The 17,545-nt window shown below is 41.9% G+C and overlaps 1 protein-coding gene and 1 long non-coding RNA gene across 3 annotated transcripts in view; one reads left to right on the top strand and one right to left on the bottom strand.

Moving 5' to 3' along the window:
- Positions 1 to 3,141: 3,141 nt before the first annotated feature.
- On the bottom strand, positions 3,142 to 13,378 carry C2H5orf49 (chromosome 2 C5orf49 homolog). Of its 2 annotated transcripts, XM_030551682.1 has the most exons (4): positions 13,135 to 13,378; positions 7,468 to 7,584; positions 4,483 to 4,559; positions 3,668 to 3,749 (listed from the first exon to the last, which is right to left on the bottom strand). In XM_030551682.1, the coding sequence occupies exons 1-4, from the start codon at positions 13,303 to 13,305 to the stop codon at positions 3,695 to 3,697; spliced, it is 420 nt and encodes a 139-aa protein (XP_030407542.1). In that variant the 5' UTR covers positions 13,306 to 13,378; the 3' UTR covers positions 3,668 to 3,694. The 2 variants fall into 2 exon arrangements, with proteins under 2 accessions (XP_030407541.1, XP_030407542.1); XM_030551681.1 differs by lacking the exon at positions 4,483 to 4,559 and having other exon boundaries at positions 3,142 to 3,749; positions 13,135 to 13,377.
- Positions 13,379 to 13,446: 68 nt separating this feature from the next.
- LOC115646150 overlaps positions 13,447 to 17,545 on the top strand; it is a 38,740-nt gene continuing 34,641 nt past the window's right edge. The window contains exon 1 of the long non-coding RNA XR_003998954.1: positions 13,447 to 13,517. This is a non-coding gene — a long non-coding RNA (uncharacterized LOC115646150). The remainder of the gene's footprint in view (positions 13,518 to 17,545) is intronic.

The following is a 17,545-nucleotide window of genomic DNA, read 5'->3' as shown; positions in this document are numbered from 1 at the left end:
TCTGTTCCCTGAGTGAGCAGAGCAGGGGCTGCTCCAGGCTAATGAGAACACCTGACTCCAATTAACCTGCTAAGAGTCAGGTGAGGCTGTTAAGCACCTGACTCTAATTAAGGCCCCTCCGATGCTATAAAAGGGCTCACTCCAGCCAGACCAGTGGGAGTCAGAGGAGAGAAAGTACAAGGAACTGGGAACAAGAGGTGTGTAAGAAGCTGAGAGTGAGTAGGTGTCCTGCTGGAGGACTGAGAAGTACAAGTGTTATCAGACATCAGGAGGAAGGTCCAGTGGTGATGACAAAGAAGGTGTTGGGAGGAGGCCAGGGGAAGTAGCCCAGGGAGTTGTAGCTGTCACGCAACTGTACCAGGAGGTGCTCTAGACAGCTGCAGTCCATAGGGCCCTGGGCTCCCCCCAAACCTCCCAACTCCTGATCAAACACAGGAGGAATGGACCTGGACTGTGGCTCCTACCAGAAGGGAAAGTCTCTGGGCTGTTTCCCAACCCCACAGGGTGAATCTGTGAGGCGAGCAAATCTGCTAGTAAGTGCAGAACCTACCAAGGTAGAGGAGGAACTTTGTCACAATGGTTTATTACAACAATCTGTAACCTGCTAATCCTATCTTTTTGTCCTGTGACTGCAGAGGTGTTAACAGGCCACTCTACCTCAAATGATCCTTTAGAATATGTACTATCTACTTATGCTAAACAATCTGTTCTCTTTTTTTGGTTTAGTTGTGATGCTCTGAGTACCTTTCCCAGACCTGAAGAAGAGCTCTGTCTGGCTTGGAAAGCTTGGCTCTCTCACTAACAGAAGTTGGTCCAATAAAATATATTCCCTCATCCACCTTGTCTCTCTAATATCATTGGACCTACATAGCTACAACTACACTGCATACAACAACTCATGGTTGTCATTTGAAACTGATAATGAAAATATTGTATTCTGTGTTCAATAAAAACATGAAACATAATAGGCAGCAGGTTTAAATCAAAAGGAATTATTTCTTGACACAATACACAGTCAGCCTGTGGAACTCCTTCCCAGATGATGTTGTGAAGGTCAAGACTATAACAGGGTTTAAAAAAAAAAAAACTAGATAAATTCATGAAGGATCAGTCCTTCCATGGCTGTTAGCCAGGCTGGGCAGGGATGGTGTTCCTAGCCTCTGTTTGCCAGAAACTGAGAATGGGCAACAGGAAATGGATCACTTGATGATTACCTGTTCTATTCATTCCCTCGGGAGCACCTGGCACTGGCCACTGTCAGAAGACAGGATACTGGGCTAGATGCACCTTTGGTCTGACCCAGTTTGGCTGCTCTTATGTTATAAAATTTACACAACCATTTAAGCAGACATTTCAGTACTTTGCTCTGAAAAGGAGAGATGTTTACTATCAATTAAATGTGCTTTTAGAGAGAACTTTTTCAGATGAATACCCAAAATGTCCAAACCCAAATGTGTCCTAAGGAGACATGTCAGCCCTTTCTAACAAACTACAGTATTTAGTGCAAGTTAGAGTCCTCTTCATGTTTATAATTTTCTGCTGCTTTGGGTACTGAACCAAACAGGATTTTTCTTGTCAGAACACCAGGTATTATCTTTACCTTTAAGAGCAGCACAGCACCATTTTTCTCTAGTTAGCTTTGAATATTTTTTGAGTCAATTTAATTATTCAGTTTGTTTAAAAGTGGGACAACTTCAGTATGGGAGACCTATATTAGAATATCCCGCAGTTTAGTGTACTCATCTGACAGATGCCAGAGCCCTGTTGTAATCTCTTTTCCCCTTTTTTTGGGACTTGAACCAAAGGTCTCCTACATCTTGGGTTAGTACCCTATCCACTATGCTAAAGATTATAAGAGAGATCCTTTTCCTGCTACCACTTCACAAGCTGTTTTGTGTGAACTTGTCTGAGGGGCCTGATCCAGTAGGCAAGCTCAATGGCCCCCAGCAGGTGAATTAGGCAGCTGATTGCCTATCTTCCCCTACTTTGTGAGCTGTTCTTGGGCTCAGGCAGGAGATAAGTGCCCGGGCTGCAGTAGGCATGTCCAGAGGCAAAAACTTAGGCACCAAGTGAGGTTAGACACCTACAGGGTTAGGTGGTAGCTGAGAGAGTTTTGTGGATTGCAGTGGCACCTAAGCACCTTCAGGAATTGCACTCTCACATTAGGTACCCATTTTGCAACATCTTAAAGTTAGAAACCTAAACTCCTACTTAAGCTCCTATGTCCCAATTTTTAAAAGCCGCTCCCATTCACGTCAAGTGAAGGGCTTTTTAAGGAGAACAAGCTCATCTCTGCTGACCTGTAAGCAATTAACTGCCAGCCAGCCTACCTAGGCAGCTAATTGAGCAACAAGCACCTAGGCCTGGTAAAAGGTTACCAGAGCGCAGTTGGAGGGAGGTGATCCTAGAGAGCAGTTTCCTGAGACCAGCAGGGTAGAGTTAAACTCTTCTAGCTTACTAGGGGAAAAGCTGGCTGAAGGCTACAGCTGAGAGAAGAACTGGGAAATCCTGACCTCAGGAGAGGATGCTTGCTGGGATTAGCCCGAGAGTTTAGATTAAGGGTTAGATTTGAAGGGCCTATGAAGAGGGGTTTTGTACTGTGTGAAGAAAATTAATAAATGAGACTTCACAAAGGGAGTTTCTTCTCAGTTCCTGGGTCTGGAAATCCTTACATGACTGAAAGAGCGTAGTAGGTCTGTAAGGACTTGCCCACTCAGAGGATCGATGGAAACATTTTATGAGATGTGTTCTGGTCCAAAAAAATCTAAATAAATCAGAGAGACAAGGTGGGTGAGGTAATGTATTTTATTTGTTCAACTTCTGTTGGTGAGAGAGAGAAGTTTTTGAGCTATACGGAGCTCTTCTTTAAATCTAGGAAAGGTACTCCAAGTCAAAACATGTCAGTTTGGTGTCTTTGATTTGAAATAACTTTTCATATAAAATTTTCCTTCAATATTATTGTACAAAGTTAAATACTTGAAACCAAAACAAAACACTTCATTTTGAATTGAGTGAAAGGTTTAGTTTGATCCCCCAAATGACTTATTTATTTTTTTAATTTCCAGTTTGCCAAAAATCTCAACAAATTTTGTTTTCAGGTTGATCTGAAAATATTTTATATATTTTTTTCTGGTTACAGATTTAGGCACTTGTTTTGGAAAATCTTGGCCTTAACCTCTTTCCGCCTCAGTTTTTCCATTGGGATAATAATACTTATGAATCTAATAGAAATGGTTGTGTGGATTGTAAGTTGATGTTTGTAAATGCTTTGAAGAATAAACTTGCTCTATTCTGTTGTAATACATTGCCATCATTGAAAATTGGTAGAGAAATTATTTGCAAAATTTTAATGAAATGTCAAGGTACATTTACACTAACATAGGGAAACTGACAGCTGTTATGGCTTTGTGTGTGTGTGTGTGTGTGTGTGTGTGTGTGTGGTTATCCAAGTCACACTGACCAGCTAAAGGAAAGTATTACAAGAAAAGGCAAAACAATCTTCATTTTCTTATTGCTGTGAAAACTGTGTTATACTATGTGCATGTCGATGGTTGGTGGGGACAGGAGCTTTAGGACGGTTCGAGACTTTGAGAAGGTTTTTCCAACAAGCAGGTGACTCCATTTTTCCTGTAGAACTCAGCCTGCACACAGTTAATCCTTGCATAATCTCTGATCGACTGCTCTACGGGCTGGTTTATGTGTCTCCCATATTCTGAAGAGGACAAAACAGCACTGGGTCTTGCCAGTTCCTGTAAGAACATTATTTACATTTTATATTCCTTAATATATAAACACACATGCAAAACAGTAGAGGATCCACTGCTGTGACAAATATAGATTGCTAAATCTGGTATAGCAGCTGGTGACAAGTGGGCCTTCTGCCTAGACAGAACTGTGTAATATGTGTTAGAGCAAGATGCATTTGTTTAGCAGAAAGACAATTACAGTGGGATTTGGATCATTAGTGTATTGTCCAAAATTCCTGACTGAACTTTAATAGAGATAAAACATGAATGCATCACTGAGACAGCAAGATATGGAGATAAGCTCTGAATGACTATATCCTGATTACATGTACATACCCATATATATAGCCATACCCTAACCATGTGGAGGTGATATCCATGTCAGTAGTTGCAGACTACGTAATAAATGAATTTAGTATGCTTTTGGAGGTCAGTAGAGAGGTTTTATTAGCATGCATTTGGGATGACCTGTACAATGTACGTGTGGCTGTGATGCTTGTAATGCTCCCAACTAGTTTTCATGCTCTGCTACCTCATTACACCTTCATGTATTCTACCCACATAACTTACTGCAAAAAAAGAGTTAATGAAACTTGAGCTTGAAAATATCGGCTCACTGACTCACCTGTGGTAAGCAGGAAGCTTTCCCTGGCGATTGTAGAGGACTAAGCCACTGATTTCTGTGCAATTAAAGGTCTCATTTAAAAAAAAACAATTTTATGGTTATGATGCTGACCTTGTAAATGTGAACTGGCTGTAAATGTAGATTAGTGCATCATTATTACCCTCCTGAGTCACAGCAACCAGGAGGCTCTGGAGGCAGAAGAGAGAGAAAATTTTCTTCCTTCCAGCAGCTAAAGTGTGGATGGAACATCAACTGTGTGAGAACGTGTATGTTTGTACAGCGTCTAGCTCAGTCCGCCCCTAATCCTGGCTGGGGTTATAGGTGCTAATGTATTAAGAGCTAAAGGGTGATACATAAAGATGGCACCTACAGCAGGGTTAAGGTGACAGCTTCTAAGCACTACAAATACTTGATAAATTTGGATCAAGCCTACAATCTACATTAAAGACAACTTTGGTCTGTAGACCACTGGGGGAGTTGTGCTCTGCTGGGACAATACAGATCACAAAGGTCAGGGTCAAGCATTCTCTGCTGAGTTGATCCAACTACGGAGTGAACTTCCAGAGGAGATCAGGCAAAGCGGGAGCCTGACCATCTGTAGGAAACGCTGCCGAACCTTACTCTTCAAAAATGCTTTGCCAACATAACATTTCCAACAGTGACACTTCACTTGTACCCCTAAACTCTACCAAATAAAAGGAAATTAAACACCCCGCAAACCAGAGTTTTGATCCCCAAAAGGGAGATTAGCCAGCTCCTCCATGAAGTCTACTAAGCACTTTGCTATTGAGTTTAGGAGGAAGCTGCTCAGATACAGAAGAGACACTGGGAGTGTTCCATGACCCACTCAGAATCCCAAGATTCACAGGGCAATTCTCACTGATCTTGGAACTTCCTAACTGAGCATTTTCCCTCCCATGCTGGTGTCTGGGCACCCCTCCGCCCGGGCAGTATTAACTCCTACAAGGATCTCTTCACTTGGACATCCACAGGGCCTTAAGGGGGGAAATCTACAGAGAACATTTTCAGCCTAGTTCTACTCCCCAAACTCTACTGAGCCCTGAGAATACAGAAAATATACAGAGAGGAGACTGCTAACTCAGGAAAATAGGGTGTGTGTGTCTTTGGGTATGTCTATACAGCAGTTGGGAGTGTGCATCCCCCCTCAGGCAGCTGGAAACATGCTAGCGTTGCTGGAGCTAGTGCACTAAAACTAGCAGTGGACATTGTGGCAGCGGCAGCAACATGGGATAGCCACCCCCGTAAAAGCCTGGCTGACCCCTTGGGTCTATACTTGGGTGACTAGCCTGTGCTGCTGTCTGAACTGCAACATCCACACTGTCTACCCAGTCTAAGGGGCATGGCTTTACTCTTTCCCGGAACCTGGCTTAGGATACTTTGGGAGCATAAGTCCCATTTACAGACACCACTGATCAACAAAACTCCTGCTTGGCTGTTGCCTAATGCTGTAGGTGCCTAAACTCATTCAGCGCCTAAACTTATTCAACCTAAACTATTGCCTCTGGGCATGTATCCTGCAATCTCACTCTAGATGCCTCAGTGCTTTTCTCCTGCCTGAGCATGTGTACTACTTCCTTGAGATAGGTGTCCGAACACCTCTCGCCCTCCTAAAAGCCAGTGTGAGTCATAAACTAGGAAGGGTAGGCGTTCGGCTGCCTAAATCACATATGGAGCCCCAAACAAAACTGGGGAGTGGGAGGGGAGACGGACCTCCCTTATAATCTTTAGCCTAGGGTTCTCAGACAGGATGTGGAAGACCTAGTTCAAGTTTTCTCTTCCCTCCACTCCTGCCCCATCCTGAGCAGAGAAGAAGTGGAACAGTGAGTGACTACATCTCAGGTGAGTGCTCTATCTACTAGGCTATAGTCATTCTAACATTCTTTGGCCCAATACATATTTAAGTATTCTGTTGTTTAATTAAAGTGGAACAACTTCAACAGGAGACAGTGAGGAAACCCTGTCCCAGGTGTTAGAGCACTCACCTGAGAGGTAGAAGATCCATGTTTACATCCCTACTCCTCAAGTGGAGGTGGGATTTGAAGTGGAGGTTTCCCACATCCCAGTGAGCACCCTGTTTGCTAGGCTAGAGGTTATGAGTGCCTCCTGTTGCCCAGCTGTGTTGTTTCAGGCCCCACAAAAAATTTAGGGAGCCAAGCGCCTATCTGTCCACTGTTCATAGATTACTAGCAGAGCAAGGCACCCCTGTGTAGCCTGGACTTAGGCACCTAGTCAGAGAGGGGCAGGGCTTAGCATGTCCCCTCTCTGGTTGGTGTCTCCCATTGGCTCACGTAGGTGGCTCCCTGCCTATTGTGCTGGCTTTGTGTATCACAGGCTAAGGTGCCTATTATGACAGCTATTAGGGTACCCAAGACAGTCAACTTGTTATCTCCTGCCTCTGGTGTGAGGGAGTCTTGCTTCTGGTAACTGGGTGTTAGCTCCCTAGCACCATCAGCATTTCAGACATTCAAGCACTCTCCTCTAGGCTATGCCAGCCAAATCTTTGCCTTGCAGGTTAACAATAGGTGCACCCAAACCCCTGAGTCACTTTGAATTGTTCACCTGTGATATCCAGCCCCTGGGGTACTGGCTACTCACAGAAATTCCAGATTCTCTGTACCCTAAGATGCAGTGTATCCCAATTTACCAGTTTCACCAGGGATGCTGGAATTAGGGGTACTGGGAGTGCAGCAGCACCTCCTGGTTTGAAGTGGTTTCCATCAGATACAGGACTTAAAGTTTTGTTCAATGGATTTCAGCATCTCCACTATAAAAATTATTCCACCACTGGTTTCATATTAAACCACTGCTCCTTTAAACCACACAGCACTTGTAATATGAAGCTGGACAGGTTACAAGCTTTCTGTTGATAGCCTAAGTTACTCTTTATAGATAAATATCCTGCAAGACACATTTGGTGTAGTGAGTTTGTCAGGTCTGCGATAAGTCTGCTCTGCAAAGAACAGTGGGCCCCATTGTCAAGGGGTCTCTGTCACATCTGTCTCTCCACACTACACACCTAACTCCAGTGTTGTCAATATGAATGAAGCCACTTTAATGTCTGCATATAAACCTTACCTCATCATTAATGTTAAGACCTCGACTATTTGCATGTTCTCTGTCACATCGGTGGAGTTTTTCATTGTAACTCATTGGCCTCTTAAAAATGGAGTCATATGTGGAAACAATCCCTGTCTTGGGATAAAGACAAAAATATGATTAACTTACAGTGGTGTTTAACACTGTGACTTAGAAAATAATGTGGTAGAACTACTAACTGGTGCATGTGTAGCACTACATGCTGTGAAGAACATCAGTTGTTAGCAACATTTGGGGCATCCTTTTGAAATAGTCTTAAAAATTGTTACAATTCTCTTGTGCATTTGGCTTGTTTGTGAAAATGTGAAACTAAAACAACTTCTACATGATATGTAAAGACATTGCCAGAGGATTTGTCTGAGTGTTTCATATCACCATTTCCCCCTTTGTAATTTATAGTAACCACATGGAAGCTTAAATTGGTTTCCTTATTGAACTATTTTCCTTCAGCAAATGTATACATTTGATTAAAGAGGGATTTTGATTGAAGAAAATGAAGACAGAAAGGCAGCTTTGAAGTTCATTTTGAAAGAAACAGATATTGGAAGTAGCCTTCAAATTAATGCATATTTTTGTGGATCTCAGAAACATACTGCATGAGTAATCTCTGGTTCCAATAATATGCATAAACACACTTGCCACCCCTCCAAGAAACATAAAAATGATTGTACTTAAAACATCTTTTCATATGAAAATCTCAGAACTCTATTTAATTAGTGTCTCCAATGAATCCCAGTCTTGCATTTCCTGGTGTACCGAAGACTCCCACTGATTGCAGCACCGGTTTTCTATATACCAGAAATGAAGCCTTGAGTCCTTGAAGTCCCAAAGTGCTATAAGTAATGCACGATTAGCTACAGGCACTAGAGATTTATTATGGTTTACAAATACTGAACCATGTACGTTTCAGAAACAAATATTTGAGAGAGGAGAGGAAAAGATCTTTTGCAATATATTAATAATTACTTATGAAAATCATCAAAGGCTCAGCACTTAGACTGGAGAAGATCTCAACCTATCACCCTGCTCTTGTGACACATGATCTAAAGATCTGAAAAAGTGAAACTTTAAAAACTTCAATCTTCATTTTTGGCTCATCAATGATGTAGTTGTAATTAGGCTTGGAAGGATTAGATTTTTATAGGTAAATGTCAGTAAACATCGATTTCACTCTGTACATACAAGCTGACCAAATAAATTCCATCAATAATAATTGAAAATTAAAGATTGGCAAAGTAAGAAAAGTGCTGCTTGAGAACTTTACAGTTTGACTTAAGGATAATTACTTTGTATATTTTCATGTGTGATGTTGACAATTTGTGGTTTTAATGGCTATAAAGCTTTAACTTTTTGAATATCAATGTCAGTCACTAAATAATTATCTGATATCCTCCCCTCCAGTTTCCCACAAGTGTGAACATTTACATCAATAAATATAAAAAATGCTTAAAGCCCATAATTTTGTGCAACTGTGAAAATTTAAATAGATTAAAAATAAAAAAAATGTATTATCTATTAAACAAAATTCTGCCAGGTCTCATGGTACTTTAGAAAATTGAAGCATGTTCTGATTTTTATATCTTTTTTTCTATTTTATAACTATTTATCTATGAAAATATTAAAGTCAGAACAGTACTAGATGGTTATAATGGTCTCATTGAAAGGAAACTTTTGGCACTGCCTTAACTATGGTGCACTCCTATAATAATAGGGTTACTCAATAAGGGAAATACACTAGTTGGTGTTCAGGATGAGGGGCTGTCTTTTTTTTGTTTTAATCCATTCTCCCTTTCACTTCTCAGAGGCGATGAGACTTGCAGAATTCTAGGTGCTGATTTGTCCTCTCCATTATTGTACTTCACTATAGCTTTTCCTTGGCTTTCCATATTTTATTTAGAAGCCAAGTAAAGATCTACCTCATGCTGGTTAAAAAGAACTACTGCATTATTCACTGACTAACTATATCAATGAAGAAAATTCAGCCTTTCTTGGACTTGAAGGTAAACAGACAGCCTATCATGTTTAACTGTAATTCTGTCCTAGATAATCTGTTTTGAGCAATTCTGCCAGAATTATCCCACTTAATTGTGCAATGTCGTCTGGTTATTTTGTCTCCAGATACTTTACTGGTATTAATGGTAGTCATTTCCATCGGTTGCTAAATGCTAGAATACTAGGCCTGTATTTTTAATAACCTAGTCAGAATGAATGAATCATGTAAAATGGACAAGCAATCCGTATCTCAGGTGAGCATTTCCTATGATCTGGCTTAATAAAATCAAGCACTTGTAAATCACTTTGCAAACATTAAAGATCACAGCATGCCTATCAAATAGGCATGGGGTAACTCATGGATGGGGAAATGAAACACGCACTGTTTACATGAATTTGCCCCAAACCAGAAAGGGAGTCATTGTCAAAAATGGAATTAAAATTAAGGACTTCCTGTCTTCCAGTCATGTTCTCAGGCCACTAGCCCATGCTTCTGTCTACCTCAGTCGCTGAACTGCATTTGTTTTTAACATTCTCTGTTGAAATAGTCAATAAGCTTATCCCAACAGTCAGTCAGTTTATTCCCCCTAGTCATCCAATCCAAACCTCTAATTTGTCATGCCTTTTTTACTCATGGTCTAATAATTCCTTAGTTATACAGATCCATGGGTCACATGTATGCTTTTTTTCCAGGTCATTTCTCATTCTTATTCACATGGTGCTACCCCAGCTGAGAATTTATGAAATAGCTGTTAACACTTTTAGTTTTTATTTTATTTTTATATTATCCGAGTGGCATCTTCTAACACTCCCAGATTACCTGGTTTGTAAAACTGACTTCATATTCTAAACAAAGCTCTGCCATATGGCAGCTGGTCAATGTGAATTTGATATAGAATTTACAATGAAACTTTATCAGCTCTGTACCTGTGTAAGCCATATTTGGAGCTGCAGCCTCACCTCGGCTTAATGTTGTTGTTCTCCCTTTCTTTCTTTAATCTTTTAAGCACAGCATTAACTATTCTCATTCACAATAATCATTAGGCTCTGGCTCTACAGTACCTTGCCTGTGTAACTCTGAAACCTGCAGATGAAAATGAGCAATGTCTATGGTGATTATTTTAACAAAACCATCCAACCAATGCGGCAAGTGGATTGGCTGTGGTAATCTTTGTCAAATGTATTTGCCAAGTGAATTTTAACGTTTTGGACTGAAATGAGCAATTCGTTTCGCACAGATGATTAAGCCACACTCAGACCATTGCAGTACTACTGATCTATGCTGAATGTGAACCAGAAACAGAAGTGAAAGGTTCTGTATCCTGTTATTTAGCTGTGAGCAGGTAGTACTTTTATCCTACTTCATATAAAATCCTCACAGTCAAACTTGCCTCCTACCTAGGTTTTTGTCTTTGTTGGTGACTCCAGTAATAATAGATTAAAAATCTCAGCCTAAGATTTCTCCTTAGTCTTGGCTGCTCCTAGATCTTCCTACAGCACCTTGACAGCTCTGCTTCTTCTTTCTGAAAGTTAAGCCTCACTGGTCCTAATGAGTTAGCAGTATTTACTCAGCAGCTTTATGCAGTATTTTAATTCCTGCTAAGAGGGAGATTTAACAAAAAAGCCCTAAATCCCTTTGCTGGGTAATAGATTTGGCCACCTCATCTTCAGACTCTTAGGCACCTACAAAATCATTGAGCTTCACAAAGCCTGAGTTAAGCGCTCAGTCTTCCTATACAACAAATGGAGGGAGACAGGTACCTAAGAATGGATTCACGAAAAGCCAGCATGCCAGATGGCTCCCTGCCTAAACTAGCCAATGGGAGACGCCAAGGAGAAAGGCATGTGCTAAATCCTACCGCTCTAAGGCAGTTCAGTGCCTTAGGCTATGTCTAGACTTAAGAAACTACAGAGGCTTAGCTGCAGCAGGGCCATTATATGTTTCAGTGGAGACACGACAGTTATGGGAGGTATTCTCCTGTTTGCTTTAGCTAATCCATGAGAGTTGGTAACTAGGCTGACATGAATTCTTCCATTGACCTAGCCATCTACATGAGGACTTAGGTTGTCTTAACTACATCACTCAGGGGTGTGAAAAATTCATACCGCTGAACCATGTAGCTGGATCGATCTAATTTTGGGATGGAGGGAGGCACCCATCTCTGCTTAGGATTCTCAGCTATGAACTCTCTCCTGGAGTCAGATGCCTCTTGCGAGAAGCTTGGGGGGAGGGGTAGCTCAGTGGTTTGAGCATTGGCCTGCTAAACCCAGGGTTGTGAGCTCAATCCCTGAGGGGGCCATTTAGGGATCTGGGGCAAAAATCTGTCTGGGGATTGGTCCTGCTTTGAGCAGGGGGTTGGACTAGATGATCTCCTGATATTCTATGATTGGGGAGGGGGGCCTCCATAACTTCCAGTCCAGTGGTTAGAGGACTCACCTGGGATATGGGAAACCCTCAGTTCAAGTTCCCAACTGCCTGATGGGGAAAAGAGATTTTAACAGGAATCTCCCACCTCTAAACTGACTGAGTTTAGGTACCTATAGGGTTCAGCAGTAGCTGAGTGGGGTGTTTTGTGAATACTAGTGGTGCCTAAATCTGGGCCTACATCCCTTTGTGAATCTAGCCCATAGTAGTAAAGTTAACCATGTGCATGAATGTTTGTAGAATCAGGGCCTTACTGATGTTGAACTACTTTCCACTTCTGAACCAATATGGAAACTATTTCTTAGACTGCAATCTCTGACAGCATAGACTTCTCAGCAGAAATTGGGCAGCTAATCTGTGCCAAATATCAATAGTACTGAGATTTTTTCAATAAAATCACTATCTGAAGTATGTTTAGAAGTTTAACCAGAGGACAACATTCTGTTTGTCAATTCAGTATGTTTTGTTGAAATTCACTCCAACTCCTTTCTGTATCACTTTTCCCATCTAGAAAATATGGGTAATACCTTTTGTCCTCCAGCAGTGTTGTAAAAATTGATTACACGTTATAAAGAATTTTGAAAAAGAAAAGTGCTATATAAGTGCTAAAGTGGACTTTCCAGCATAAGGCAAACCTGTGACATTCTCGTGCGGTTGATTTGTGTGCCTTTAAAATATTGGCATCAAATTTAAGATGGTTGTGTTGCCATCATGTCTATGGTGACTAAGACCAACCCACCCCAATCTTATTAGATGCAACTACATGGTCCCACATTGAATTAGACTGCATAAAAGACTGCCAAAAAGCTGAACTTATTATACATGCCCTTTATTAATTTCTCCAGGGCTCAGTAAATCCCCGTGTAACCAATTATTATTTTTTCTAGGCTGTAAATTATACCCTAAGGAGTAAACAAGATTTTCCAGGTGCTGAACATCCTTGTTGATATTAATTGCTTTACCTAGGAGGAATGAAAAGTGCTGACCGCTCAGGGGTCCAGGCTCTGCAAATTTAAGAGTGGGGAGGGAAAGTCAAGAATGAAGTTTGCTCTCCAGGTGAAATGTACACACACCTATTTACTTACTGTGATGTTTCTGCTGCCCCCTGCAGCCTCTTCGCTTTCACTCCTATGTCCGCTCCTTTCTTATTCCTCCTCTTTTCATTGCCTCTCCCCCAGCCCCGCTCCCTGCTGGCCTTTCCGCGCCCTGCCCCGTTCTCCTCCCCCAACCTTGAACTCCTGGTGGAAGTAGCTGTGCTCCTGGGGGTCCCTGCGGCCGCTGGGGATGTAGCTGAAGGCGGACAGGGCGGAGAGCGGTAGCTGGTGTTTCCCTTTTGTCTGCGCAGCTGATTCCTCCTCCCGCTGCCCGTCTGGTTCCGTCCCCTTCGGGGTGCACGACATCCCACGGCCGGAGCCCGACCCGCCTGGGGCACAGAGCAGGGAAGCCCCGCGAGTCCCGCTGTTGCCGATGTTTCTGCGTTCCGTGGTTACTAGGAAACACGCTTAGTATCCAATTGTGAGGTCACACAAAGGGAGCGGGAGCGGGAAATGAGTGGCGCCGTTAGCCACATAATAAGCTGTAGGCGCGTTGGCATCAAAGGGAATCTCCAGAGGTACGTAAGTTGTGCCCACTAAAGAGCTCGCAGGTGCGGGAGGTTTTCCCCCATGTCTTCATTTGTCCCCACAGCCCAGGTGGCGCCGCAGCGGGACTCCCTCTCCTAGCTCCCTCTAGCTCTCGGGTTAGGTGCACTTTTGGCAGAAAGTGTTTCAGCCTCTCAGGTAATGCGCTGAAATTGCTCTCACACGCTCAGATATTGGACATGGGAATAGAACGAGCCCGTGTCTCAATCTGGCCTGTCAGGTGGGCTGACAGTCACCCTGCTCTGGGTTTGGACCGTGCTGAGTGGCTCCCACTTTACCGATTCTGTATTTGGCCAGAGGCTGCGGTGCATCTTTCACTGTGGGGAGGCTGTTTGCTAGCGTGGTAGTTCTATGCAGGGATCTGTGGTGCTAGCTTGTTGGTTTTTAATTGTTCACCCCAGTGACCGGTGCATTGGGGTGATACTGCTGGTCTTGGCCATAGAGTTCAGTTGTGGGTTGAGCTGTTGCACTGCTCAGGAGGTCAGTGTTTCTGATTCTGATATAGGACTGGATCATGCTTTCATTTGGATTTAATGTTCCAACCACTAATGTTCCCTAGTGAAGACTGAGCATCTGCAGCTTTGGATGAGATGGCACCAATCCGTTCTTTTCTTTCTGCATATGTATGTGACCTTGAATAATGGATGCTCCTGCATCTTCCCCTCCCTGTTCCTCAGTAACTGATCCTCCTCTCTGAGGAACTCTGCAATGCATTTGGTCCATATTAGTTACAATACAGAACCAGAGCAGTAGAACGAGTTCTTAAAAGGTCATAAAGGGAGTGAAAGTTCCATTTACACCCATGTTTAAATCCCCTTTACCCTGTGAGAGCAAAGCGTCCTATTAGATATGAGAATCTGGCCCTATCTTCTTTACTCTCTAACTTGTGTTTGATTCTCCTTACTTGGCAGAAAGAGTGGTTCAGAAGGAGGTGTAGCTAACAACTTGACATCTGTACATTTTGCATTCTTTCACCATTCTGTAATGTTCAGGACCAAGGTAAACAATAGTAACAGACTTGCAGTGAAAATAGATTGATACAACCAATAGGATATAAACATGAAGTTCAGTGTTGTTTCTTTCCTCCATTTTTAAAAAAAATATTATAATAGGGGATTCAAACTAGTTGAAGAGATCCTGTAGTTTCCAAACTATATGATGTGCTCGTGTGCTAAAATACATTGTCTGCCTCTCACTTTTTTCCTACTGCCTCGCAGTCCCATGATCTCTTCCTTGTATGTATTTATTTCAGATATTTCTGTTGCATGCATCAACAAAAGGATAGCTCAGTAGTTTGAGCATTGGCCTGCTAAACCCAGGATTGTGAGCTCAATCCATGAGAGGGTGCATTTAGGGATCTGGGGCAAAAATCTGTCTGGGGATTGGTCCTGCTTTGCGCAGCGGGTTGGACTAGATGACCTCCTGAGGTCCCTTCTAACCCTAATATTCTATGATTCTAAATGCTAAAGCTACACTCTGTGATTGTTAATGCAGTAGGCACAATAGATAATATCCAGAAAATGGGGGGGAGAGGAAGAACCCTGATACTCACACTAGCAAATGTTGCTCTCATGAAGCCAGTAGTTGCAATGTATGCAGTGGCTTTACATGACACATGGCTGCTGACACACAAGTGCCTCCACAAACACACACACTATTGCTAAAAACCTTTATGAGTACATATAATGCTTTTTCATGATCAATAACCTAGTGTTTCATAAATTATAAAATTAGGAATTGGGACTGAAATCTGGCATGTAAAGTCTCAATCAACAATTAATATTTTTTCATTAAAGTTGGTTGAGCTATTGTAACTTACAGAGAGTAAAGCAATTATAGATAAATGGATGCTTTGCCGGTAGAATGCAAGTTTGATGGAGCTGAGGTATGTATTGTGCAATAAAATCATTTTGCAAAATGCTCCCTAATCTCTCATAGGCTGCTGGAATTGGATACAACCAGGAGCAGCTGCAGCAGTGAGGTGCACATGTTTGTATCACTCCAGCAGATTTGCCTAATTACACTCCTCCTGCCTCTGGGTCCTCCTTCCTTGCCAGTATGACACATACCTCTCAGCCTTCAAACATGCCAACATGGGCTGCTTGGAAGTGTGTTGGCTGCCATGTTGTTGGCAAACACCAGGGACTCAACCTCCATAGCTAAAAACATGAATGTTTACAGATTGTGCTAAAGAGCCAGACTCCAAAGTGACAGCTTTCACAGGCTCCCATCCTTGGTGGACTGAGACCAGAGGGGCATATGGACCATAAATGCTGACCAGTGGAGTTCAAAACAAAATGTCTGACAAATGATTGAAATGTGAAATAAGTGCACTTTGATGAATTGCACCATAATTCAACAATTATCATAGACAAAGTACAAAAGCTCTTTTAAAGCATTCTTGTCACTTGCCGGAACCCAGAAGTCAAATTCAATTTTTTCTCTCTCAGTTCTCTTCTTGGGCTCACACCTAGATCACTTTGCTTGTTGTCTCAGCAGATCTGACAGACAGACTGTCAAAAGCATTGATGGGTGCCTGTTACAGTTTTGTCTTACAGCCCTCATTTGAAGTCCCTTAGAAAGAATGTAAGTCAGTTTGGAAGCAGCACTAGAGGTAGCTAGACTATCTAAAAGAGTGGTGCCTTTTTTGTTTTGTTTTAACTGGCCGTGAAAATAGGGAGAAAGTGAGAGGGCAACAGGAAAGCGTTATTTTATTTCAAACACCAGAACTCCAAATTCAAATGCTCCTGAGCTCTGAAGGCAAGATTTTTAAAAGTGACTAGATATTTGGGGTTTCCAAAATGAGACATCTAAAGGCACCCGATACTTAGAAAGTGAGCCTTTAAAGCTCAAATTGGGCACCCAAAAATTGAACTTCTGACTTAGTAGCAGTTTACAACCACTTTGCATTAATTTTATAGAGATATAAATAACAACACAAGGGGCAAGGCAATGGAGAATATGATCCCATAGAACAAAGTGCCAGATTGATCTGACAAGTAGTCTTATCTTCCAAAGTTTCTGCTGTTGTGCTTTTTGCTTTTTTAAATATAATGATTTGTATCTTGTCAGAAAGGGAGCTCACAGATTAGAATAACTGTTCTGTAGAGTACAACATCAAGGACACAATTCAGCAGTTAATCAGTAAAGGAACTAGAGAGGAACTTGTTAAGCAAATAGTAGCATTAAAAGTGCAGAAAAGAACAAGAGAACTGACACTGATGGGAATCGTAAGAGCTCTGATCTCGCTACCAGAAGTTAACCAAGCGGGCATAAAGAAGTAATAGTACTGGCACTGATGGCAAATAGCTAGTCTGCTTGTCAGATTAGGGATATAGGAATTCAACCTCTATAGAAATCATGTCCTTGATTTCTGGCCTCAGGATCTATCAGATGTCCAGGCACTCCTGATACTCAGTCAAGTCCTTCAGTAGCAAATGCTGCAACCGGTCATTCAGGTGAAGAGCTGGGAAGACTGACTTGTTTTTTAAGATGACTTTCCCTTGCTACCAACATAACCTCTATTTTACTCAGTTTAAACTCGAGCCATTTTTTCCTACAGGTGCATATTTCCTCTAGACCGGTGGGCAGCTGGGTGATGGCATAATGTATGTGTTCGAAATAAGAAGGAAACATTAGAGAACCTCTAGATGACATGAGAACAGTAGACTATCAGCAGTAAGAGTGAACAAATATTGTATAGGAAATTTTGAGAAATTTCATCTCTGTTCTGTTCATAAATTATCCACAAACCATTTTTAGAATTTTCTGGAATGTATTTGTTGTTCCAAAGGATTCGACAAATAATTTCTATGACTGATTCTTGGTGTGTAGATTGCAAATTTGTGTTTAGTTAGCATCTGAACCTTTTTGTTACTTTGGACTGCTTGCTGTCCCACAAACTCACTTCACAGACAATCATGTTCACAGACTCAAAATTTCACTTTCTGAGACTATTATGGAGGTGCCATAGTTAGGGTTACATTCTAAAATGGGTCAT

The sequence above is a fragment of the Gopherus evgoodei genome, chromosome 2 (assembly GCF_007399415.2).
Source record: "Gopherus evgoodei ecotype Sinaloan lineage chromosome 2, rGopEvg1_v1.p, whole genome shotgun sequence".
Taxonomy (NCBI): Eukaryota; Metazoa; Chordata; order Testudines; family Testudinidae; genus Gopherus; species Gopherus evgoodei.
The sequence above is the reverse complement of the archived record's forward strand: the minus strand, read 5'-3'. Positions and strand labels throughout refer to the sequence as shown.